Source organism: Haliotis rubra, unplaced genomic scaffold, assembly GCF_003918875.1.
Source record: "Haliotis rubra isolate DU_JTF1 unplaced genomic scaffold, ASM391887v1 Scf136, whole genome shotgun sequence".
NCBI lineage: Eukaryota > Metazoa > Mollusca > Gastropoda > Lepetellida > Haliotidae > Haliotis > Haliotis rubra.
The window spans coordinates 1,818,826-1,845,351 of record NW_025765292.1 but is presented as its reverse complement, the minus strand read 5'-3'; the positions used below and the strand labels follow the sequence as shown (position 1 = coordinate 1,845,351).

General features: G+C 42.2%; 1 protein-coding gene across 1 annotated transcript in view; it reads right to left on the bottom strand.

Annotated features, from left to right (window-relative positions):
• Nucleotide 1: 1 nt before the first annotated feature.
• LOC124268083 (kinesin-like protein KIF13B) overlaps nucleotides 2–26,526 on the bottom strand; it is a 256,588-nt gene continuing 230,063 nt past the window's right edge. The window contains 9 exon segments of the mRNA XM_046703101.1: nucleotides 2–5,927; nucleotides 6,246–6,458; nucleotides 6,691–7,933; nucleotides 8,396–8,514; nucleotides 11,131–11,226; nucleotides 22,807–22,972; nucleotides 23,925–23,957; nucleotides 24,711–24,788; nucleotides 25,104–25,310. Of these exon segments, the coding sequence (XP_046559057.1) occupies nucleotides 5,674–5,927; nucleotides 6,246–6,458; nucleotides 6,691–7,933; nucleotides 8,396–8,514; nucleotides 11,131–11,226; nucleotides 22,807–22,972; nucleotides 23,925–23,957; nucleotides 24,711–24,788; nucleotides 25,104–25,310 (2,409 nt within the window). The 3' untranslated portion in view covers nucleotides 2–5,673.

Sequence of the window (26,526 nt, the reverse complement as noted above, 5' to 3'; positions counted from 1 at the left end):
GTGAAGTGTCAGTACTTATTTATTTTCAAAGCAGTGATATGACAGGGCCCAAATTTTGGGTAGTACCCACAAAGGCTACTATTCTGGGCAGAATCGTACAGAAACAGCCACTCATCTCCATAGCAACACAGCAATGCCCTCTGCGCATGACAGTACCAGTTCCCCTTTGTGGGGCAGACTAACGATCATCATGGATGCTACTGACAAAACTCACAACAGCCCTGGTGAAGCCCCCCATATCAAGTCACACAGTGACATGCCACGCCATCCTCGGAATCTGCCAGGACGATGATGTGCCACACAAGCTCGTATCTAAACAAATGTGAACTCCTTGCAGAGTCATGAAACATTTCAATCTATCCTAACTCAAGCAATTTTAACAGTTTACACTAAATTTCATTTTTTCCATAAAAATATAAAATCTAAATTCCATTGGCCATATTTATATACATAGTGTTCAACTAGAAGTTTTTAGTGTGAGCCCATTATGCTTCCATAGCTTGTTCCGTGACAGTTCTGTGACAGTTTCTGTGACTGGATATGAGAGGGAAGGATGAGCACAACACAAGCACATGGTGAATCACAAACATTGACAAAAATACAGACAGCTGGAGCCAGTCACAAATTACCCAGCAGCCACTCTGACTAGTCTTCCAGTATGCTAGCATTTCTATGTACGCATCTTATGCCCTCAGTGATCTGTCTGTCCATATTATTTTGATCATTGCCAAGAATCACAACATTCCGTTATTGTTCCTGCTCATTAACTGTAAACAACATATCAATGTCAACATTAATCCAAAACTAGCCGACAACTGTGGCACATGTATGTTCGTGTTTTAGAATCTGATGATGGTATGAGGACATAATCCAGTGAGTTACTGATGACTGTGAATGACCCGGGAGTCTGGGAACACACTGACTGGCTGACTGTAATCATGTTGAGGTATGGGTAATTATGGAATGGACTGGGAATATGATAACAAAAACACATAGACTTCACTGAGATCAACAAGAAATCTCACAAATGTTTCTAAAATAGAGATGTATGGGCCTCATGTACTCATTGTACATGGCACGTAAAATATAACAATGTTTCTGTCCACAGGATAGTCTGCTACTGCTGTGTTGAGTTGACAGCCTGTCGCTGGCTGTGTATGTACAAGCCTCTCCATGCTTGGACAATAAGACCAACAAAACACATAAACAGACTCAGTAACTTTACAATCTGTATCTAGATCTTTTGGAAAATAATCAAAATGTTCTCAAGAGATCAAACCACAAAGCATTGACTGAAACATGAACAACAGGCCGGATGTTCAACAGAATTCTGGGTAGAATATTCTTCTTTGGGAAGAATATGTACAATTATTCTGTTTATTATTATCAAACTAATTGCATCATGATTTATTAGCGTCATTTGCAGAATCAATTTGATGTTCCAGTGAACTGTTCCTATACAACAGGCTTGTGCAATCATATCATTATCAATGAAAATTTACAATAAGCAGTTATTTGCTTAATATCATACATCTATGTCTTGACCAGTTGTCAGGTCACAGGGAGAGGACAAGGAAACAGCCTATGTCCTATCACATTAACACAATTGACGAGCATCTTGAAAATTGGTAACAGACATAATTTCTATGGCATCATTAGAGCAATATCAACAGCAAGTGGAGTCAGCCACAAGACTACCAGAACATACTTTAAGACATCTTAAAGAAGAGAAAACAAAGGTGCATCTGTCTTCATATATAGAGGTTGTTGTATGAGGACAATAAATGATTCAAACGTGTATCTGATAATCAAATGTGCACAATTAAAGAGGATGATACACAGAAATACAATAACAACACAGTAATTAAATGCATCAAGGTCCTGTACTGGTGAACACTGACTAAGCAGAATCAGCAGGCAGCTATGCCTTAAAATCTGCAACAGCAGATTTGGCTACATAAACAGATGCTGATATTTTCTAGTAAATACACACTAGAGCTGGCCAACTTGGCAATAATATCAGTGTTATCCTGCAATGTTAAGATAGTAGCAAGCACCATTTAACTTTGACCAAATTAAACTTTGGAATGATGTAAACGTTTTAATATAGGCTTAAATGGACAAGAGAAGTATCTCCATTTCATGGGCTTGTCTTTTTTTTTTTAAAACTTCAACAATTGATGGATGTGTGTGAAGATGAAGGTAGGACTAGGGGTTTATACATTGTACAGTATGGAAAAACAAGTATGACACCATCATCCTATAGTATATATATATACATGTATATGCCGGGCAGTGCTGTTTGTACACTGTTCCTCATCATAGCACAGGCAGGATAAATTATTATTACAAATCAATATATTATCACATATAAACTGTTCAACATTGTGTGGCTAGTGAATGAAGCTATTTCGGTATTGTGGTGGGGAGTTGCAGATTTGATTTCATGATGTACCTACCTACTGGTATAACTTTGTACATCTTCAAAATATTCAAACTAAACAGATTCAGATACACTACAGATTTTCTTATTTGGTATATTTCTTTGAGATCACAGCTGTGAATCCAGCCATTTTGTCAGCTTTCATGAAACTGCTTTCATTATACCCTGTAGTCTTTAACTGAAATATGATGTCGTATTATACTTTACCAAAGAAGTATTAGTTATGAAGTTGAATGTATCAGTTGAATTAGCATACAGATAAGCAAATATGTTCACATCTAGTGTGGAGTAACATGTCTTCATGGGTCTGTCAAGTCCACAATAGGGGGATTATTGAGGTCACTATTGCCATAGCACTGCGATAGTTTGACAAGCATTTGAAAATGTGCTTCAATGAAGATTTCCATCCATTATTTCACATGACAAAATGATGCAATTGCCAAGTCCTAGATTCAGCAGTGAGTGGGTGAGTGAGTGAGAGTGTTCAGCAATATTCCAGCAATATCACAGCAGAGACACCAACAATGGGTTCCATACATTGTACACAACCTGGGCCAGCAGCGTGATGTCGAATGTTTTGACCATGAAGCTCCTCCACAATCCCCAGACTATTTGGAAAGTGCTCTAGATTCACAGGAGAAACTGTAGGTGTATATAGTAAATATGGTGTACTTTAGGTTATGTCATCTGACTAGATACCTGTCTCTTCAAACAAGGTACAACAATAATTAAACCAATAAATGATTAACAGAATTAATTACATGTGTCAACATGGCTTGGTTGGCATCCATGTTAACAGAAGATATCTGCAGCTATATACTGATATCTGCCATGGATAATGATGATAATCACGGTTCAATGAATTGTTACTCCCCAGCACCCTGTACTTGGTTGTATATGATCAATGTGGATTTGGGTCATTAGGCCTGGGCACATATTGGGTCAGTGTGAGACAAGGGCATTGCCCCCACCAGAGGCAACAGCACTATGATGTCAGACAGTAACGGAGGCACTACTGTATACACCTATATCTACATAAACATTCACAGGTTGGTTTAAAAATTCAGTGGCATAGTTTGACTTAACTAATCTGAAGGAAAAAGAAAGTATGTATCATGACTATATTCTTGAGCAATAACATCTATCTTGAATGTATATAATTACAAATATTCAAATAAATAAAGTTGTATGTAAAAGTTGCCATTATTTACACCATTGCACTACTGTGAGCTTTGATTGCCTTGTCCTCCTTCATATCTTGGCTACCCTCATCCATTAACTACACAACAGTCAGCTTACATGAGATCAAACTGCTCGGACAATATTCTTCTAGCACTCTTGTGGCAAACCGCCTACGATAGAACTACTCTTGTAGCTTCTACCATGAAGACACAGTCATGTCAATCTTTCATAAGCAGTATGTTCTTGTAGATTCAGGTTAATTTGATTCTGTCTTCAATAGCACTAAGCTTCTACCTGATGTTGCCCTAACAGATGTCGCCTGCAGGGTTACCACCATACCTTGAACAGATAGAAGAAGCATTCGAAATAACGAAAGCTAATACTCCTTCTTGTTTCCATGGTGATTCAACACCGACAATGCTGGGAATGATTCTGTTTAGCTGAGCGGTTTCCCGTGACAGATGCTGTGTGTATTATGCAGAAGAGGAAGCAGCCATCAGTGTAGCTTGTCAGGGACTCCACAACGTAGACAGGAATCTTTGTCACAGTTGGATCTGTCTCTCACGATAATATCATGACCTTCCACAACTCAAGGCTATTATGGTTTCTGGGGCTGGACTTCTGATGTCACACATAAAAGATTGTAGCAACTGCTCTCTTCGCATCTCCAACAAACTGATGAAATATTTTCAAGAAATTCTTGGCAAACTTGGTAGAAATTAACAAGTTATTCATCAACTTCTTCTGTAATCCATCTTGTGTCAGTCTTGTGACAGAATCTTCCTTCTTACGTCCATCTCAAACATTGTAACACTAATGTGTACAGGAAGTCCAGATGTTGGCCAGGCCCCTCAGTGGGTGGATCTCCAACAGCAACAACACTTACTGAGTCTTTTAACGTAGTCAGACAATATCATAACAAATACTAGTAAACAAACACCAGTAAAAATCTGGCAAAACTTATGTCTCATCTGTTCTTGTTTGTCACAGGCTTCCATTTTGATCTTGGAGTGGGACATGTGACTCCACATTCAGCAAGTGGTCCTCTTTCAAATACTCAGCTTATTTCTGAATTATCTCTGGATTATGAAGAAGTTCCGACAATTTGACTCTGTGTTCGTCTGTTTGAACATTCTGTTCACTTCAATCACATTCTCTTGATCAGCCACGTTCTGTTGCACATTCACATTCTGTTGATCAAGCCAGTTCCATCCATGCAAACAACTGAATTTCATTTCAAACTGCAAACTTAATGTAACATCTTCAAAATTAAACAGTCTTGCCAAGCTGTGAGAACCTTCACAGAAGTGATGATAAAGGGGGACAACCCAAGAGGTTGAAACTAAGGGCAGGTAATCCATGCCCACTTGTGCCAAGGGTTGTCACTGACAAGTCAAGGATTATGGTCATCTGCATCTGATTATGAAGAGTCCTATAAAGGACGTATCATGCATCATTGGTAACATAAGAAAAGTGACAAATCTCTGCAAATGAATCACAAACAACCATCTTCTATTTCACAACAGGAAAAGCTTGATGATAAAGCTTGTTCTTATCACAATACAGATAAACAGATTCAACTATACATAGCAATATGCACATCAGTCTCAAATATACAAATGGCAGCTAAAAGTTTTAACAAATCACAACAACTATGTTCAACTATGTATATATATATATATATGCCAACTGAAAGTGAGAGAACTAACAGTATTGACTGGAGTTCACCAAAGTCTGAAGCAGTTTCAGGACTAATTTATGGACTATATTCAATGAGACAGGAAACAAGAAATGACGATAGCCATTTAGTACATCTACAACTTGGGCAAATCCTAACCCAAAGTCAGTTCCCTTCAAAGATGAAATTTGTAAATCTGTAAAATCAACTCTGACTGACTATGTATGTACATAGAGGCTGACTTATGTCGTCTCTATACCTCCCCTGCGACGCACTAGTTCCTGAAGGGTATGGGTTTTGCAATGATATGTCAACGTTATCTATTTATTATGGAGATAAGAAATGATGCAAAGTCAGCATAAACATCAGCTCATTTTTTCTTGGCATGGCTGGCGGAAGTGGCTCGCATGTACGACCCCCCTGCACTGGACTGCTGGGAAATGTTAGAAGATGAATGCGACAAGTTGCTGGACGATCCCACTAAGCTCCGACGACTTGAGGACAGACTCTTCCTTGACCCTTTCCTCTTCTTGTCCCAGATAAGTTTCTCTGTTCGGACAAAGACACCATGTCGGTGACGGCATTTGAAGTATCGAACACCATTCACAGAGCCGTCATTTTTACCTGGAGAAAAAGGACAAATGATACATTGTGTGATAACTGTACTGTAAAGTGTCAGTAATTCACAAGCAACAATTCAAAAAAATTAATACCTGTTGTCAGAGGAAGTGAGCCAAACATGTCTGACAAGAAACATGATAAGCAGTAAGTTTAAGCACCTTCCTGACAGTCCAGGTGAGTTAAATCAAGAAAACCATGAACTTTGACAGGGATCTTCTCATTTCTCCGATACACAAAACTGGTAATCTGATAAATAAATGCCCCACAGTGGTTTCCATATGACAGCATCCTTATCTAAAGCTCATCTGAGATGAAGCTCACCTTCAGGCAGATCCAGTTCCACCCCGATCCAGGGACCCGCTGCAAACTCCACGTTCCCCACAAAGCGTACCACCCCTGTCTTGGGCCCCACACGAGAGGAAGTGACAGTCACAAACTCCCCCTCCTGAATCCAGGACGGGACTGGGCCATCGTGCAGACGGTCTAGGTCAGCTCTGCTTCCAAAGGAGCACTCACTCAGGGAGTCATCCATAGCTGCACAGACAGTTCAACATACATGGTAAAACAAATATTATCATAAACAACCACTGTGTTTTTTATTAACAGTTCTAAGTAAGAAACAGACTTAGTTCCTGTCTGTGTGTCAAACAAAAACTTTTTCCACTGGAGGTTGAATATATATTTCATTAATCTGAACAGGGATAAGATATCAAATAAAACTTGGACAGAAACAATCTCAGACATGTTAAGTCACAAAGCACCTTACCATTTAGCTGATCCTCTGACACATGAAGACTACTTCTCCTGTCCATACCGAGGTCCTCCTGCCACGCCTTCATGGCTGTGTCGATCTGAGGTGAGACTGTGCAGGACATTGGACGCTGGCGTGACCCGGATCCCTTCCGACGTACAACTCCCTTAGAATCAGGTGTTTTCTGTCCACTACCCAACAATGCAGACTTGTCTGTCTTAGGTGAAATAATGTTTGACAAAGAAGAAGATTTCAAACCAACAACTGGCGTTTCGGTGGTCTTGCCTTGCGTCTTCTTGTCAAGGTTCTCTGATTCAGATACAGACAATCTTGGGGTATCCTTTACCTCTGGCTTGGCACTTCCTAAAGAAGATTTGTCCACGGTCTCTGAGTCAGCTCCTTCATCTTCCCCAAGCTTCTCCAGTTCCTCCATTGCAGTTACACTATATGGATCATTGTCCCCATCGCCACGACCTATTGCACTGTCACTTGGTTCAGAGTTGCTTGAGTCTATACGTGAGAGAGGTTCATGGCTGGATGTCTCAGCAGCAGATTTCACAGCTTCATGATCATTCTCCGTCTGACTGAAATCAAACTCTTTCCCATTGGGAGGTGGCGTCGGTATAGGCTTGAGAGGGGCATCATGAATCTCAGGCACTCCCTCATCAAGCAAAGAATCGGATCGGGATTTGCGATTACCACCAGTGTCATTATCACCAGAATCATTTGAATCATTTTGAACCAATCCATTGGAATCATCAAGAGTTGTTTCAGAATTGCCACCGCCCATTCTGGCCGTATCACCATCAACCTTGGCATGGTCCTCATCTTCCATCTTTGCGTGGTCCTCATTCTCTACCTTGGCTTGGTCCTCCTCATCGCTGTCTCCACTGTGTTCTGTGCTGCCAGACTTGTGAGCTGTCTTGTTTTTGATATTCTCATTGTCATCAATGCTCTTAACACTGAGTGAATCCTCTGAAGACAAGGTGAGAGAGGACACAGCTTGAGAGCCATAGCCACTGGACGTCATACTGGGTGTGCAGCTCTTCGCCTGCACCTCCACTAGACTGTCATTGGTGGAGGAGTGGGTCATGTGACTAAGAGCCAGAGCGCCCTCTCTCTGCACACGAGCTGTCTGCTGGCTCTGGTATGACTCAAAATCCTGAAAATCATCTGAGTCAAGACTGCGTGAATCATGGTCCTGTTGCTGAAGGCGAGATACTGACTTTGGTATCAACTCCTCTTCATCATCCAAGTCCTGAAACCAAACATGGAAACACACGACTGAGTTGGCATTCTACAACTCTTTACAAATATAACATCAAAGAGTAGAAATGGTGTTAACATTTTCAGAATGAACTACAGTTTGAGAGCTCCTTAGAATAACATGTGTATTTAGACCAGCACGAAGACCAGATGCTGATTAGACACAGACTGTTAAAACATCCCGGGCTTTTTCTCCAATCAAATGCTTTTGCAAGAAAAAATGACACAAGTGGGGCCATGACACAATGTGACATAAAATAGGGTGTGTGTGTCCAAATAGGATACAGGCCAATTCCTCCCCATCCCCATACTTATGATAAATCACTAGTCCTTAGACAAAGGATACAAAGAGGACCGAAAACATAATGGAGGACCCCATACAGGGAAAGTTTGGGCATAGGGATAATTGGGACAATTCCTAACAGGCAAATGAACCATTACACGCCATCAGTACCTCCTCTGTGTCTTGGTGTAGAAGTGGCCGAGACTCTCTCTGGTGCTGTTCCTCAATCAGAGTCCTCATCGGCTTCACCAGCTTGGATGTGTGGGGACTCAGCACAGACTTGGGGGATGCTGTTCAGGAAAGAAGAAGCAGCATTAGATGTCTTCTTACAGCTTAGCAATCTTCCAGTCAACATCATAGAACAAACAATTAGAAATAAGTCCACTTCAACTAACAGTATGATAGGTTATCCTTCATTACTGGTTTACTGTTCGTTCCATCACAAACACTTAGGGTACTGTTACTTGGACACCGGGCGCACAATTCAAGTACTGACAAAACTCGGAAGAGGAACCACATCTTGGAATATGCTGTGTTCCTTCCTGCAGTAATACACCTGAACTGAGACATCAGAAAATATCTCCATTAATTGTTCCTGTGTTTTAAATTCATTAATGTACTAGATACTCACCCTTCTTTTGCAGAAACTTTAAATAATGTAGCATGTTTAATACATCTTTCAACTCAGTATGGAATACAATATCATTTGTCTTTTGGAAAAGCAGTTAAAATGTTTCATAAAATAATTAGGTCAGATTAGAATTTTTTGAAGTAAAATATACAAGTTTGATACCAACACAAAGCTTGAGGCCAACATAAAATAGACAACAGATAATCAAAACTAATGAGTTCAGGGGAAGGTATTTATTTGAACATGCAAAAACCCAACCTTGTCAACACAAAACAATGGTGACCATACTTTTGAATCTTGAGAAAAACCTGTACTAGATTGTGACTAGATAACAAAACATGAGCAGAGACAAGAGGCAGCCAGTGCTATACTGGCAGACACAGCTTCCTGTTGGGCAAGTACTGGGTGCAGATGAGGGACTTCTCATTTGGTACTTACTCTTTTACAGAGTGTTCAAAAGGTCTCCCTCCCTAAGTATATCTAATTTTTCAAGGCCTTCACAGCCATGTCCATGATGTTTACCATGGAAATGCCTAATCTTTTAACAGTTATGCTTTCTCCCCCAAGTCATATTACTGTTGCCACCCACCCTAGACCTAGTTTTGTCCTCCCAATCTACTTGTTCATAGGCTATGCTACCAAACTTTACTGAAGATGTGCCTTATGGAACACAAATGTCGGTTGTGGAATATCTCAGTTAATGTACTTCAGTGTGTCTTTCTTCTGTCCTCGGCTGCATCACAAGTGCCATGATTAGAGTTGAAACAGAACCTGCCCTCAGTTTAACAGTAGATACAAGCCTTCTGTGATTCTCCATTAGACTGAATACTCTCCAACATGAACATCCTTACAACCTTCTGATCTACAGCGTCTGAATACTGAACTTCCACAAGGAGCTGCTGCAAGTCACAGCATCAGGCTGTTTCCTAAGTGACACACTGACATTATTGCTGCCACAGCATTGGGTGTGTATATAACAGTCACACTGCATCATTAGGGGAGGATCATCTGAATGACCTCATTGTTAGTCGTCAATGGTGATTTCAGGTACAGAAGACAAACCAGGGCTTTTGAGATTGCCATGGTAATGGTTGTGATATCCAGTCTTGTGCAGAGAAACCTGTACTTCAGAGATTACCATGGCAACGTCTGTGATATCCTGTATGGTGCAGGGAAACCAGTGGTTCTGAGATTACCACGGCAACATCTGTGATATCCTGTATGGTGCAGGGAAACCAGTGGTTCTGTGATTGCCACGGCAATGTTTGAGATATCCTGCATGGTGCAGGGAAACCAGTGGTTCTGAGATTGCCATGGCAACAATGGAAATGAGCAGACAAACCTGTACACCTGAGACAAACCGATGTAATGACTCCATCAGAGAACATGGTGGCAAATGAATAACTATTCTGTTTGGACTGCAGAGTGAAGATCCTGCACCATTTCTACCATAATTAACTCAGAAAATGCTTTCAAGCAACTTCATGACATACACCATCCCAAAAGCTGCACTATCATGCCCAAGACACCTACCACATCAAAATCAACAAACAACATCTTCATGCAAGAAGCAAAACACATCTCAAGAATGCAAACTCCAAATGACCAGCACAAAAACATCACCATACTGCACACACACACACACATACACACACACACACACACACAAGGACCTGACCTTACACATACGAGGAACTATGACCTTGCATAGTAAGAACCTATTAGGCTGAACATCCTAATTGTGTAAATGAATGTTAAACAGTGGCTTAAATGAAGCCAACACAAATCTTCTTTAAATACATATATTTTCTGTACACTTCTATTTTCAAGTGCATGATTCGACCAAAATGTTTATCATTTTGTAAAATGAATTTTTTCCCCAAAGAAATTTCACATATCATCATGGCCCTCTTCTGTAGTTGCATCACGGGATATATACTGCTAAAAAGTTCAGGGTCACACAATTCTTTCATGCCACAATAGTTAATCTGTCATGGCATGAAAAATTACCCAGAATAATATGAAACAATCTCGACTTTTTTAGCAGTATATGTGTAAGACAGAAACCAAACAGGAAGTGTTGGTATGTCCATATGATTTGAAAACAATAGAAAACAAATGGTGTACAACAATCTCATGCTGACAACACTGACTTAGTCTCATGCAGATCCAACAGCCAGTACATTGAAAGATGAAGATGTAAACTAATTGGATGGAGAAGGAAAACATGCACAGATGTAGAAAACAATATGAAATATCCTGAAACTGTTACTACCATGTTCTTCACGGAAGAAACGAGACAATAGTTTAAACGTACGCTTAGCCGAGTTACCATTGGTACTAGAACGGAGGTTGAGGAAGCTCGGGCGGGCTGCAAGGGGAATAACTCTTCATCAGAGGATGACATTCAATCGTCATGGTAACAAAAGCATGATATGGTTATCTATGTTGTCATGGAAACTTAAATTGGAAGAAGCACAGACAAGGCAGATCTGCCAAGTTTAAAGTGAAAACAAATGTATGACAAAGCATGAAACAAAAGACATGTTGTCATGGAAACAGTTGGAAGAAACAAAATGAAGTGTATATATAGTTGTGACAACAGCAATATGAAGCATCTAGTTCAGGTGGCAATCCTAGATTTAGTATCAAGCTTGTAGGAGGCAGTGGGATGACACAGTAACAAGCAGTTCCTTGGCAAGAACAAAACAAAGAAGCATCAAACATGTTAAAGTCTGCAGGAGTACCCTACATTGTATTAGTATGCTGTAAATGTGGGTGATCTGTTGACATCACTCAAGTAGTAGGAAGGCACCAGGAACAATCTGCCAGGAGCCAGCAGACTACGGACTGGATGTAACCTAGTTCATGGCGTACCTCGATCAGACACTACTGCACTTTACTGTGCGTCATTGTGGATACATCAATCTACACAGTGTATGTTATCTAAGTCATTGCGTAATCGCTGTCGGGCAATACTGCAAAAAGACCTGACCTCATTTTATTTTGCTTTGATGGAAGAATAAACATTCAAACTGATGTGCACAGGAAAAAAAACAATGTAGTGTGTTGTAACCGCGTCTCTGGCCCGCAATATGGACCCATCAGTCTAATGATTGTATGGAACCTAGGTTGTGGCATTCTTTCTGGCAGGGTAATATTGCACTTTGTTATGGGTGGTTGTCAATATGGACCCATCAGTCTGCTGAATGTATGGAACCTAGGTTGTGGCAGGATAATATTGCACTTTGTTATGGGTGTTTGTCAATATGAAAACATCAGTCTGCTGAATGTATGGAACCTAGGTTGTGGCAAGATAATATTGCACTTTGGTATAGGTGTTTGTCAATATGAACACATCAGTCTGCTGAATGTATGGATCCTAGGTTGTGGCAGGATAATATTGCACATTGTTATGGGTGGTTGTCAATATGAACACATCAGTCTGCTGAATGTATGGAACCAAGGTTGTGGCAGGATAATATTGCACATTGTTATGGGTGGTTGTCAATATGAACACATCAGTCTGCTGAATGTATGGAACCAAGGTTGTGTCAGGATAATATTGCACATTGTTATGGGTGGTTGTCAATATGAACACATCAGTCTGCTGAATGTATGGATCCTAGGTTGTGGCAGGATAATATTGCACATTGTTATGGGTGGTTGTCAATATGAACACATCAGTCTGCTGAATGTATGGATCCTAGGTTGTGGCAGGATAATATTGCACATTGTTATGGGTGGTTGTCAATATGAACACATCAGTCTGCTGAATGTATGGATCCTAGGTTGTGGCAGGATAATATTGCACATTGTTATGGGTGGTTGTCAATATGAACACATCAGTCTGCTGAATGTATGGAACCAAGGTTGTGGCAGGATAATATTGCACATTGTTATGGGTGGTTGTCAATATGAACACATCAGTCTGCTGAATGTTTGGATCCTAGGTTGTGGCAGGATAATATTGCACATTGTTATGGGTGGTTGTCAATATGAACACATCAGTCTGCTGAATGTATGGAACCTAGGTTGTGGCAGGATAATATTGCACATTGTTATGGGTGGTTGTCAATATGACACATCAGTCTGCTGAATGTATGGAACCAAGGTTGTGTCAAGATAATATTGCACATTGTTATGGGTGGTTGTCAATATGAACACATCAGTCTGCTGAATGTATGGATCCTAGGTTGTGGCAGGATAATATTGCACATTGTTATGGGTGGTTGTCAATATGAACACATCAGTCTGCTGAATGTATGGAACCAAGGTTGTGTCAAGATAATATTGCACATTGTTATGGGTGGTTGTCAATATGAACACATCAGTCTGCTGAATGTATGGAACCAAGGTTGTGGCAAGATAATATTGCACATTGTTATGGGTGGTTGTCAATATGAACACATCAGTCTGCTGAATGTATGGATCCAAGGTTGTGGCAAGATAATATTGCACTTTGGTATAGGTGTTTGTCAATATGAACACATCAGTCTGCTGAATGTATGGATCCTAGGTTGTGTCAGGATAATATTGCACATTGTTATGGGTGGTTGTCAATATGAACACATCAGTCTGCTGAATGTATGGATCCTAGGTTGTGTCAGGATAATATTGCACATTGTTATGGGTGGTTGTCAATATGAACACATCAGTCTGCTGAATGTATGGAACCAAGGTTGTGTCAGGATAATATTGCACATTGTTATGGGTGGTTGTCAATATGAACACATCAGTCTGCTGAATGTATGGATCCTAGGTTGTGGCAGGATAATATTGCACATTGTTATGGGTGGTTGTCAATATGAACACATCAGTCTGCTGAATGTATGGATCCTAGGTTGTGGCAGGATAATATTGCACATTGTTATGGGTGTTTGTCAATATGAACACATCAGTCTGCTGAATGTATGGAACCTAGGTTGTGGCAGGATAATATTGCACATTGTTATGGGTGGTTGTCAATATGGACCCATCAGTCTGCTGAATGTATGGAACCTAGGTTGTGGCAGGATAATATTGCACATTGTTATGGGTGGTTGTCAATATGAACACATCAGTCTGCTGAATGTATGGAACCAAGGTTGTGTCAAGATAATATTGCACATTGTTATGGGTGGTTGTCAATATGGACCCATCAGTCTGCTGAATGTATGGAACCAAGGTTGTGTCAAGATAATATTGCACATTGTTATGGGTGGTTGTCAATATGGACCCATCAGTCTGCTGAATGTATGGAACCTAGGTTGTGGCAGGATAACATTGCACATTGTTATGGGTGGTTGTCAATATGGACCCATCAGTCTGCTGAATGTATGGAACCAAGGTTGTGTCAAGATAATATTGCACATTGTTATGGGTGGTTGTCAATATGGACCCATCAGTCTGCTGAATGTATGGAACCTAGGTTGTGGCAGGATAACATTGCACATTGTTATGGGTGGTTGTCAATATGGACCCATCAGTCTGCTGAATGTATGGAACCTAGGTTGTGGCAGGATAACATTGCACATTGTTATGGGTGGTTGTCAATATGAACACATCAGTCTGCTGAATGTATGGATCCTAGGTTGTGGCAGGATAATATTGCACATTGTTATGGGTGGTTGTCAATATGAACACATCAGTCTGCTGAATGTATGGAACCAAGGTTGTGGCAGGATAATATTGCACATTGTTATGGGTGGTTGTCAATATGGACCCATCAGTCTGCTGAATGTATGGAACCTAGGTTGTGGCAGGATAACATTGCACATTGTTATGGGTGGTTGTCAATATGAACACATCAGTCTGCTGAATGTATGGATCCTAGGTTGTGGCAGGATAATATTGCACATTGTTATGGGTGGTTGTCAATATGAACACATCAGTCTGCTGAATGTATGGAACCAAGGTTGTGGCAGGATAATATTGCACATTGTTATGGGTGGTTGTCAATATGGACCCATCAGTCTGCTGAATGTATGGAACCTAGGTTGTGGCAGGATAATATTGCACATTGTTATGGGTGGTTGTCAATATGGACCCATCAGTCTGCTGAATGTATGGAACCTAGGTTGTGGCAGGATAACATTGCACATTGTTATGGGTGGTTGTCAATATGAACACATCAGTCTGCTGAATGTATGGATCCCTAGGTTGTGGCAGGATAATATTGCACATTGTTATGGGTGGTTGTCAATATGAACACATCAGTCTGCTGAATGTATGGAACCAAGGTTGTGGCAGGATAATATTGCACATTGTTATGGGTGGTTGTCAATATGGACCCATCAGTCTGCTGAATGTATGGAACCTAGGTTGTGGCAGGATAACATTGCACATTGTTATGGGTGGTTGTCAATATGAACACATCAGTCTGCTGAATGTATGGATCCTAGGTTGTGGCAGGATAATATTGCACATTGTTATGGGTGGTTGTCAATATGAACACATCAGTCTGCTGAATGTATGGAACCAAGGTTGTGGCAGGATAATATTGCACATTGTTATGGGTGGTTGTCAATATGGACCCATCAGTCTGCTGAATGTATGGAACCTAGGTTGTGGCAGGATAATATTGCACATTGTTATGGGTGGTTGTCAATATGGACCCATCAGTCTGCTGAATGTATGGAACCTAGGTTGTGGCAGGATAATATTGCACATTGTTATGGGTGGTTGTCAATATGGACCCATCAGTCTGCTGAATGTATGGAACCTAGGTTGTGGCAGGATAATATTGCACATTGTTATGGGTGGTTGTCAATATGGACCCATCAGTCTGCTGAATGTATGGAACCAAGGTTGTGTCAAGATAATATTGCACATTGTTATGGGTGGTTGTCAATATGAACACATCAGTCTGCTGAATGTATGGATCCTAGGTTGTGGCAGGATAATATTGCACATTGTTATGGGTGGTTGTCAATATGAACACATCAGTCTGCTGAATGTATGGAACCAAGGTTGTGGCAGGATAATATTGCACATTGTTATGGGTGGTTGTCAATATGGACCCATCAGTCTGCTGAATGTATGGAACCTAGGTTGTGGCAGGATAACATTGCACATTGTTATGGGTGGTTGTCAATATGAACACATCAGTCTGCTGAATGTATGGATCCTAGGTTGTGGCAGGATAATATTGCACATTGTTATGGGTGGTTGTCAATATGAACACATCAGTCTGCTGAATGTATGGAACCAAGGTTGTGGCAGGATAATATTGCACATTGTTATGGGTGGTTGTCAATATGGACCCATCAGTCTGCTGAATGTATGGAACCTAGGTTGTGGCAGGATAATATTGCACATTGTTATGGGTGGTTGTCAATATGGACCCATCAGTCTGCTGAATGTATGGAACCTAGGTTGTGGCAGGATAATATTGCACATTGTTATGGGTGGTTGTCAATATGGACCCATCAGTCTGCTGAATGTATGGAACCTAGGTTGTGGCAGGATAATATTGCACATTGTTATGGGTGGTTGTCAATATGGACCCATCAGTCTGCTGAATGTATGGAACCAAGGTTGTGGCAGGATAATATTGCACATTGTTATGGGTGGTTGTCAATATGGACCCATCAGTCTGCTGAATGTATGGAACCTAGGTTGTGGCAGGATAATATTGCACATTGTTATGGGTGGTTGTCAATATGGACCCATCAGTCTGCTGAATGTATGGAACCTAGGTTGTGGCAGGATAATATTGCACATTGTTATGGGTGGTTGTCAATATGGACCCATCAGTCTGCTGAATGTATGGAACCTAGGTTGTGGCAGGATAATATTGCACATTGTTATGGGTGGTTGTCAATATGGACCCATCAGTCTGCTGAATGTATGGAACCAAGGTTGTGGCAGGATAATATTGCACATTGTTATGGGTGGTTGTCAATATGGACCCATCAGTCTGCTGAATGTATGGAACCTAGGTTGTGGCAGGATAATATTGCACATTGTTATGGGTGGTTGTCAATATGAACACATCAGTCTGCTGAATGTATGGAACCTAGGTTGTGGCAGGATAACATTGCACATTGTTATGGGTGGTTGTCAATATGAACACATCAGTCTGCTGAATGTATGGAACCAAGGTTGTGGCAGGATAATATTGCACATTGTTATGGGTGGTTGTCAATATGAACACATCAGTCTGCTGAATGTATGGAACCTAGGTTGTGGCAGGATAATATTGCACATTGTTATGGGTGGTTGTCAATATGAACACATCAGTCTGCTGAATGTATGGAACCAAGGTTGTGGCAGGATAATATTGCACATTGTTATGGGTGGTTGTCAATATGGACCCATCAGTCTGCTGAATGTATGGAACCTAGGTTGTGGCAGGATAATATTGCACATTGTTATGGGTGGTTGTCAATATGAACACATCAGTCTGCTGAATGTATGGAACCTAGGTTGTGGCAGGATAATATTGCACATTGTTATGGGTGGTTGTCAATATGAACACATCAGTCTGCTGAATGTATGGAACCAAGGTTGTGGCAGGATAATATTGCACATTGTTATCAGGTTTATTTTGTCTTTGTCAATATCTCAGACCACAGAGTCTATGTAACTTTGACCACTGTGTATGTCAGACTGCATGTCTGTTCAAAAGTATCTCATCTGATACTCATCTACACTTATTAGGGGCTTGACCAGCCAGAATATGCCTTGACAAACTGTACATGTCTGAGTACCAGGTACCAGGATTTACCTAGTCACTAGCAGAAGCTGATACTCAATCCAACAGGACAAAATCCCCAAATAGATAAGAGATATCCCAGTACAGGTTATCATCAATTTTAAGTTTGTATGTTATATAAGACTGCTTTGCATCCATGTCAGAATTCTGATGAATTTATAAGAACCTTACGAACATTCCCAATGTAGAAAATACATAAACTGTGTGTTCTTTAAATATGCCTTTTCCCAAATCTAATATAATATAATTGCCAGGCATATTTCCTACTTCCATTGTTCAATTGGAGAAATAGGGTATAAAAATAATACATTACACCCAAGTAGAAGTTAAGCCCCATGTATATACACCACTGTGTGAACGGCCACTGGTCAGATAGTATCACATGACAGACTGTGTGACCGGTCACTGGTCAGATTGGCCAGATAGTATCACATGGCACACTGTGTGACCGGTCACTGGTCACTGTCAGATCGGTCAGTTTGAATCACATGACACAGTGGACAAGATTTCTTCCCATCCAACCACAGGATTTCCCAATAATACCCACGAATATTCTCAGAATAATCCAACAACCAATGAAAAGGAAGAAAAATATGTATACAAATTTGACTTATTTCCCAGAAGTCCAGGGCCTAGATTTTCGAAGCTCTCTTAGCGCTAAGATAGTCGTAAGTGCCATACATTAACATTAACTTACGACAGTATTAGCGTTAAGAGAGCTTCGAAATCTAGGCCCAGGTATTGGGGACATAGATAAGGATTATTCTGACAGAAATGGTTAATCTCATGCAGAAACTACATGCATGGAAACCTGGCAAGTAAAACAACTTACGAAAACAGAACCTTGCAAATGTAAACAGCTCTGTAAATATGACACATGCTGACATGAGACATGAGACAATGATGTGGCCTCTCGATGTGGTCTGGTATGGTGTAGCCATAGTCAATTAAATGAGACAAGGTGCTGTCACTCATGTCTATGGACTCAACTACAGTAAGAAATGTATAATTTCATACTTTCATCACTGATGATAAAAATATGTTTAAATAATACTTTTCATCATTTTTAAGTGATATTTGTCCTTAAACATACTTTAATCAATATTACTAATTATAAACATTTATAAAAAGTGAATTACAGGTGAATAAATTTGGTTTAAACAAAACAATGTTTTTTGAAAAGCATCTCAGTTCAAATCTTCCTGTTGATATGATGTGAAATGTAGATGATGTTTGATGGTGTTGTGTTGGAGAGGTTAGCTAGCGATGAGGGTGCTAGTGATGAGGGTGCAGAGACGTGTTTCATCAAGCAACTTCGGCACTGGGCTAGCTAGGCTTGTTACAATAGCAGTAGTTCTAAGGTTGCCTGGTGGAAGGGAGAAAGGCAGTCAATACTTCCTGGGTTTGTTTACACTATGTTTCTCCATCATCTGGGTTACATACAAGGTGCTGTTCTTCATGAATCAAGTGAAGGCAAAAGCTCCAGGGAATGAGAAGCCAGTGAGTGTTCGAACCAAGGAAGACTGCATTTGCATTGAAGAAATAACAATGTTTCTGATTATGCAGTATGAGATCAAAAGCTTCCTTCTCCACAGAACTTCCTCAACAGAATGCTCTACCCTGCATTGTGGGTGCCTGCCTGCTCTACACAGCCTTGAAGCTGCCTGCTCTACCCAGCCTTGAAGCTGCCTGCTCTACCCAGCCTTGAAGCTGCCTGCTCTACCCAGCCTTGTGGGTGCCTGCTCTACCCAGCTTTGTGGCAGACTGCTCTACACAGCCTTGTAACTGCCAGCTCTACACAGCCTTGTCGGTGCCTGCTCTACCCAACCTTGTCGTGCCTGCTCTACACAGCCTTGTAGCTGCCTGCTCTACCCAGCCTTGTGGCTGTCTGCCTGCTCTACACAGCCTTGTAGCTGCCTGTCTGCTCTACACAGCCTTGTGGCAGACTGCCTGCTCTACACAGCCTTGTGGCAGACTGCCTGCTCTACCCAGCCTTGTGGCAGACTGCCTGCTCTACACAGCCTTGTGGCAGACTGCTCTACACAGCCTTGTGGCCGCCTGCCTGCTCTACACAGCCTTGTGGCCACCTGCCTGCTCTACACAGCCTTGTGGCAGACTGCCTGCTCTACCCAGCCTTGTAGCTGCCTGCTCTACCCAGCCTTGTGGCAGACTGCCTGCTTTACCCAGCCTTGTGGCAGACTGCCTGCTCTACACAGCCTTGTGGCAGACTGCTCTACACAGCCTTGTGGCTGCCTGCCTGCTCTACACAGCCTTGTGGCAGACTGCCTGCTCTACACAGCCTTGTGGCAGACTGCCTGCTCTACCCAGCCTTGTAGCTGCCTGCTCTACACAGCCTTGTGGCAGACTGCCTGCTCTACACAGCCTTGTGGCAGACTGCCTGCTCTACACAGCCTTGTAGCTGCCTGCTCTACCCAGCCTTGTGGCAGACTGCCTGCTTTACCCAGCCTTGTGGCAGACTGCCTGCTCTACACAGCCTTGTGGCAGACTGCCTGCTCTACCCAGCTTTGTAGCTGCCTGCTCTACACAGCCTTGTGGCTGCCTGCCTGCTCTACACAGCCTTGTGGCAGACTGCCTGCTCTACACAGCCTTGTGGCAGACTGCCTGCTCTACCCAGCCTTGTAGCTGCCTGCTCTACACAGCCTTGTGGCAGACTGCCTGCTCTACACAGCCTTGTGGCAGACTGCCTGCTCTACACAGCCTTGTAGCTGCCTGCTCTACCCAGCCTTGTGGCAGACTGCCTGCTCTACACAGCCTTGTGGCAGACTGCCTGCTCTACACAGCCTTGTGGCAGACTGCCTGCCTACACAGCCTTGTGGCTGCCTGCCTGCTCTACACAGCCTTGTGGCAGACTGCCTGCTCTACACAGCCTTGTGGCAGACTGCCTGCTCTACCCAGCCTTGTAGCTGCCTGCTCTACACAGCCTTGTGGCAGACTGCCTGCTCTACACAGCCTTGTGGCAGACTGCCTGCTCTACACAGCCTTGTAGCTGCCTGCTCTACCCAGCCTTGTAGCTGCCTGCTCTACCCAGCCTTGTGGCAGACTGCCTGCTCTACACAGCCTTGTGGCAGACTGCCTGCTCTACCCAGCCTTGCAGCTGCCTGCTCTACCCAGCCTTGTGGCAGACTGCCTGCTCTACACAGCCTTGTAGCTGCCTGTCTGCTCTACACAGCCTGGTAGCCACCTGCTCTACGCAGCCTTGTGGCCGCCTGCCTGCTCTACACAGCCTTGTGGCTGTCTGCCTGCTCTACACAGCCTTGTAGCTGCCTGTCTGCTCTACACAGCCTTGTGGCAGACTGCCTGCTCTACACAGCCTTGTGGCAGACTGCCTGCTCTACCCAGCCTTGTGGCAGACTGCCTGCTCTACACAGCCTTGTGGCAGACTGCTCTACACAGCCTTGTGGCTGCCTGCCTGCTCTACACAGCCTTGTGGCAGACTGCCTGCTCTACACAGCCTTGTGGCAGACTGCCTGCTCTACCCAGCCTTGTAGCTGCCTGCTCTACCCAGCCTTGTGGCAGCCTGCCTGCTAGCCACAGCCTTGTGGCAGACTGCCTGCTCTACACAGCCTTGTGGCAGACTGCTCTGCACTGCTCACAGCCTTGGCTGCCTGCCTGCTCTACACAGCCTTGTGGCAGACTGCCTGCTCTACACAGCCTTGTGGCAGACTGCCTGCTCTACCCAGCCTTGTAGCTGCCTGCTCTACACAGCCTTGTGGCAGACTGCCTGCTCTACACAGCCTTGTGGCAGACTGCCTGCTCTACACAGCCTTGTGGCAGACTGCCTGCTGTACCCAGCCTTCTACACCCAGCCTTTGCTGGCACAGCCTTGTGGCAGACTGCCTGCTCTACACAGCCTTGTGGCAGACTGCCTGCTCTACACAGCCTTGTGGCAGCCTGCCTGCTCTACACAGCCTTGTGGCAGACTGCCTGCTGTACCCAGCCTTGTAGCTGCCTGCCTGCTCTACACAGCCTTGTAGCTGCCATTTTTGCTCTACACAGCCTTGTGGCTGCCTGCCTGCTCTACACAGCCTTGTGGCTGGCTGCCTGCCTGCTCTACACAGCCTTGTGGCTGGCTGCCTGCCTGCTCTACACAGCCTTGTGGCAGACTGCCTGCTCTACACAGCCTTGTGGCAGACTGCCTGCTCTACACAGCCTTGTGGCTGCCTGTCTGCTCTACCCAGCCTTGTAGCAGACTACCTGCTCTACACAGATTAGGCTGCCTGCCTGCTCTACAAAGATTATAAGCTGCCTGCCCATCCTTGTGGCCTCCTTTTCTGTACAGCCTTGTATGTAATCACATGATGGAGAAATGTAGTGTTTACATCCTCTGAAGTGTTGATGACAGAAACATGGGCAAGGGGGAAGTGGATGATCTGTGAGTGTTAACAGCTGATATGAGCGATGTGAGCACCAACTTAAATGTGAGAACCAACTTAAATGTGAACACCAACTTAAATGTGTCTGATTGAAGAGTTAGACTGTAAGTGCGATATTGGCAAATACAACCAAATCTAATCGGTCAGTCAACTCTACATATTAACTGAAAACAGAGTTTGCATTACCCGATTTGTTGAATAACTGTGCATTTAAAGTCAATGAAATATAACTACATTAATAATCCATTTATGCACTGAACATTAAGACCTTCATCATCATTTGATTGTCAAACTTTGGGACGAGAATAACGTCCTTGTATATATAAGCATGGAAAATAATTACACAGTTTATTTGCACTAAAGAGATGGCTTTATTTAATACAACAAAACATTGTCATAGCTTTAATCAAGCTATGATTCTGTATCAGCCCTAGAAGCATACAAATATGAGGCAAGCGAGCATATAACCATGGCGACCATACACACAGGAAGTGGGTGAAGGATCATGGGAAACATCGCTGACGAAGCAATATCACAGTATAAATCGAAAATTTAATGGAATGGAAGTATATGAGAAAACACAAAAAATTCCATAATCACTTCAATGCAGTCACAATCTCAACATATGTGAGAAGAATTTTTAAATTTTATCGAAAACAAATAAAAGTAAATGCTCTGATCTATGCTAGGATTTTGATGGTGATTTTGACATGATCTGCCTACTTGTGTATTGACTGCAAAACAATGCGGAGACTTGAAGCCGTCTATACACTTTGCGATGTGCAATAATCAAGCTGAACTTAAAATGGTTGCTGCCAAACAAAAAAGAGAAACTGGGTGACACTGTCATTTAACCCACCTAGGCCGACCGAAAGCTTTTTAAGACGACCCACTTCCCTGCGGTAAGACGCGATCATGGACTCGTTCACGTCGGAAAATGCTCGTTGTCGAAACTCACCCGCAAAAGTCGGGGATTTTGACAATGCGGCATCACTGGTGAGATCCTGTATGCTGTCAGCTCGTATCTGCAACAACAAGTAGGAGAGTGTGACACATGATACTGTTTAACTGTAAATGAATGGACTTATGGGTAAGTAAAACCAGTGGTACCATTTTGTTGTCTTACAAAACAGTTTTCTAATGCCTCATAACTAATATCTGGAAAAAAATACACAGAAACATACATGACAAATTTCAGCTTCATAAATCTGGAAACTTTAAGAAGTAGACAGAAATATATTTTGAGAAAATTGAAGAGCTCTACAGAATATTTTGTCATTTTGTGCAAAAATAGCTGAGAGGACATATACAGCTGCCAATGGTGGCCATTTTAAAAATCAGATCAAATCCTCTTGAACAAATTCAGATGTGATGACTGACGGAAAAAAACTTCAATGTTCAGTGGAGTCTGGGGAGACAATGTTTACAGTGAGAACTGAAAAGCATGGTTCAAAGTAAAAACGTAAAAACACATTCAAAATTTTAAATACAGTGGAACGTGTTGAGATTCACAACTAACTACACACTTTAATGCCCATATATAAACATGTACACAATGGCTGAATGCATCATGATGTTTTGGAGATAAAACTAAACAATTTACAGCTGAGATATACAGATGAGGGATGACTTGCTCGACAAAGTCACTTGTCCTTTCAGATGTATTGAAGATGAAATTGAAAACTATAAGGTTTATGACATAAACAGATAAGGGATGACCTACTGGACAAGGTCACTTGTTCTTTCAGATGTATTGAAGATGAAATTGAAAACTATAAGGTTTATGACATCAACAGATAAGGGTGACCTACTGGACAAGGTCACTTGTTCTTTCAGATGCTTTGAAGATGAAATTGAAAACTATAAGGTTTATAACATCAACAGATAATGGATGACTTGCTTGACAAGGTCACTTGCCCTTTAAGGCCAGGTGAGCAAAAAATCTATCTAAAACAGAGAGAGCCTAGAGAGTGTTACCTGATCTTCAAGCTTGGTGGGTGAGGTTAGCATCTGTGGAAGCAAGAAGACTGGCTTGAGAAACCCACCACAAGCTACATGATAGAGCACTTCCTTGAATAAATACCAAGTTGGATTGGTTTTGACAGACTTTGGAGACTGATCAGTCAGTTCAAATTGTCCAAATAACATGTTCAATAACTTCCATGTCTGAAGCAGTACAGACATCAAACACCACAGTTGGAACTGTTAACAGGAAAGTAAATATACCCATCTTGTAAGAAATCGCATAAGTAAAATCAATTAGTCAATCAGAATGTCTGGTCCATGTTTCGATCATCTTATCCAGCTGTTGATTTGGTGCCAATATGAGAGACTTCAGACAAGATGCACAGCAGAAAAAGATTAAGGAATTAACAAGATACTTGAGAAGTTACAAAGATAGAAACTGAGGCAGTCATGGCTGCCGGTTCAATTTACATAATGTTATGCCATTCTTTTAACAAGTTGCTTGAGAATTGTTGCGATATTACTTCCCCATGGATTGAAAACAACCTGGTGTAGATCTTTCACATACAATGCTTTTCTGATTAAAATAGAAAAAATGTGGCAGTTATTCAAAGCAGTCACAAAGCAGAGTCTAAGATGGTAAATATCTAATGTGCTTAAGATAGTTATATTGCGAACTACAAGACAAAACACGATTTAGTCACCACACCAGTGAATATATTCAATAATGTGTCATTCTATAACATTTCACAGACATGAATGTTTTTCTACATTGGGGTGTTCATGAAGACAGCAAACCTGATTGATGTTAGGGACACTGGTGGTCTTCCGTAATGATCTCCCACTGACGGCAAGGTGTTCCTTGACTACGACCTCCTGTTGGAGACACACGGAAATGTCAGTTACATTTGTTATGCATTTTTGTAAAAAAATCAAGAAATATCATTGAATTGTTCTGTCACATTAACAGGCTTCTCTGTCTTATTCAGTGCACTCTTGAGAAGGAAGGGATTAACCCTAGCCCAAGCTAGGACCTGGACCTGCCTGGACCTTCACTGAGCTTTGAAGTTGCCCTCCTTCACTGAGTATGAAGTGCCCTGCCCTTTACTGAGCTTGAAAAATCCTGGTCCCCCTTTGAGTCTGAAAATGCCCTCCCTAGCTGAGCTTATAACTGCCTCTATTGGCACTTACCTGACGAAGCCTGTCGATAGTGAGGATGCTCTCCACGGCCGAGATTCCCTTGATGTACTTCTCGATGTAGGTCTCCCCATCCACAGCTTTGGTCTCATTCTGACTAGCGGCCATCTGTGCCAGGGTCTCCATACCCTCCAGGTCCTCTGACCCCTTTGGAATGTTGGACACAACCTCATAGGTGATACCACTGGCATACAGATAGTCCTGGAAGACAGGGATAAATGCTCACACCAATGAGGTAATGCAGTTTCTACACATATCTGTCATAACATAACTTAGGTAAAGATCTTATACATCCAATTATGCCATCCCTGTCAAAGCATGAATATGACAAATTACCCATTTATAAACCTGTTGTTCTGGATGTATGGGTATGACCTTGAAAAGTACTACATCAACAGCACCTTCACATCGCAATGAACCCAGTACAATGTGTCCTATCCCTTTCATGAACCCAGTACAATGTGTCCTATCCCTTTCATGAACCCAGTACAATGTGTCCTATCCCTTTCATCAACCCAGTACAATGTGTCCTATCCCTTTCATGAACCCAGTACAATGTGTCCTATCCCTTTCATGAACCCAGTACAATGTGTCCTATCCCTTTCATGAACCCAGTACAATGTGTCCTATCCCTTTCATGAACCCAGTACAATGTGTCCTATCCCTTTCATCAACCCAGTACAATGTGTCCTATCCCTTTCATCAACCCAGTACAATGTGTCCTATCCCTTTCATCAACCCAGAACAATGTGTCCTATCCCTTTCATCAACCCAGTACAATGTGTCCTATCCCTGTCATGAACCCAGTACAATGTGTCCTATCCCTTTCATCAACCCAGAACAATGTGTCCTATCCCTTTCATCAACCCAGTACAATGTGTCCTATCCCTTCATGAACCCAGTACAATGTGTCCTATCCCCTTTCATGAACCCAGTACAATGTGTCCTATCCCTTCATCAACCCAGTACAATGTGTCCTATCCCTTTCATGAACCCAGTACAATGTGTCCTATCCCTTTCATGAACCCAGTACAATGTGTCCTATCCCTTTCATGAACCCAGTACAATGTGTCCTATCCCTTTCATGAACCCAGTACAATGTGTCCTATCCCTTTCATGAACCCAGTACAATGTGTCCTATCCCTTTCATGAACCCAGTACAATGTGTCCTATCCCTTTCATGAACCCAGTACAATGTGTCCTATCCCTTTCATCAACCCAGAACAATGTGTCCTATCCCTTTCATCAACCCAGAACAATGTGTCCTATCCTTTCATCAACGAAGTACAATGTGTCCTATCCCTTTCATGAACCCAGTACAATGTGTGCCTATCCCCCCCAGAACAATGTGTCCTATCCTTTCATCAACCCAGAACAATGTGTCCTATCCCTTTCATCAACCCAGAACAATGTGTCC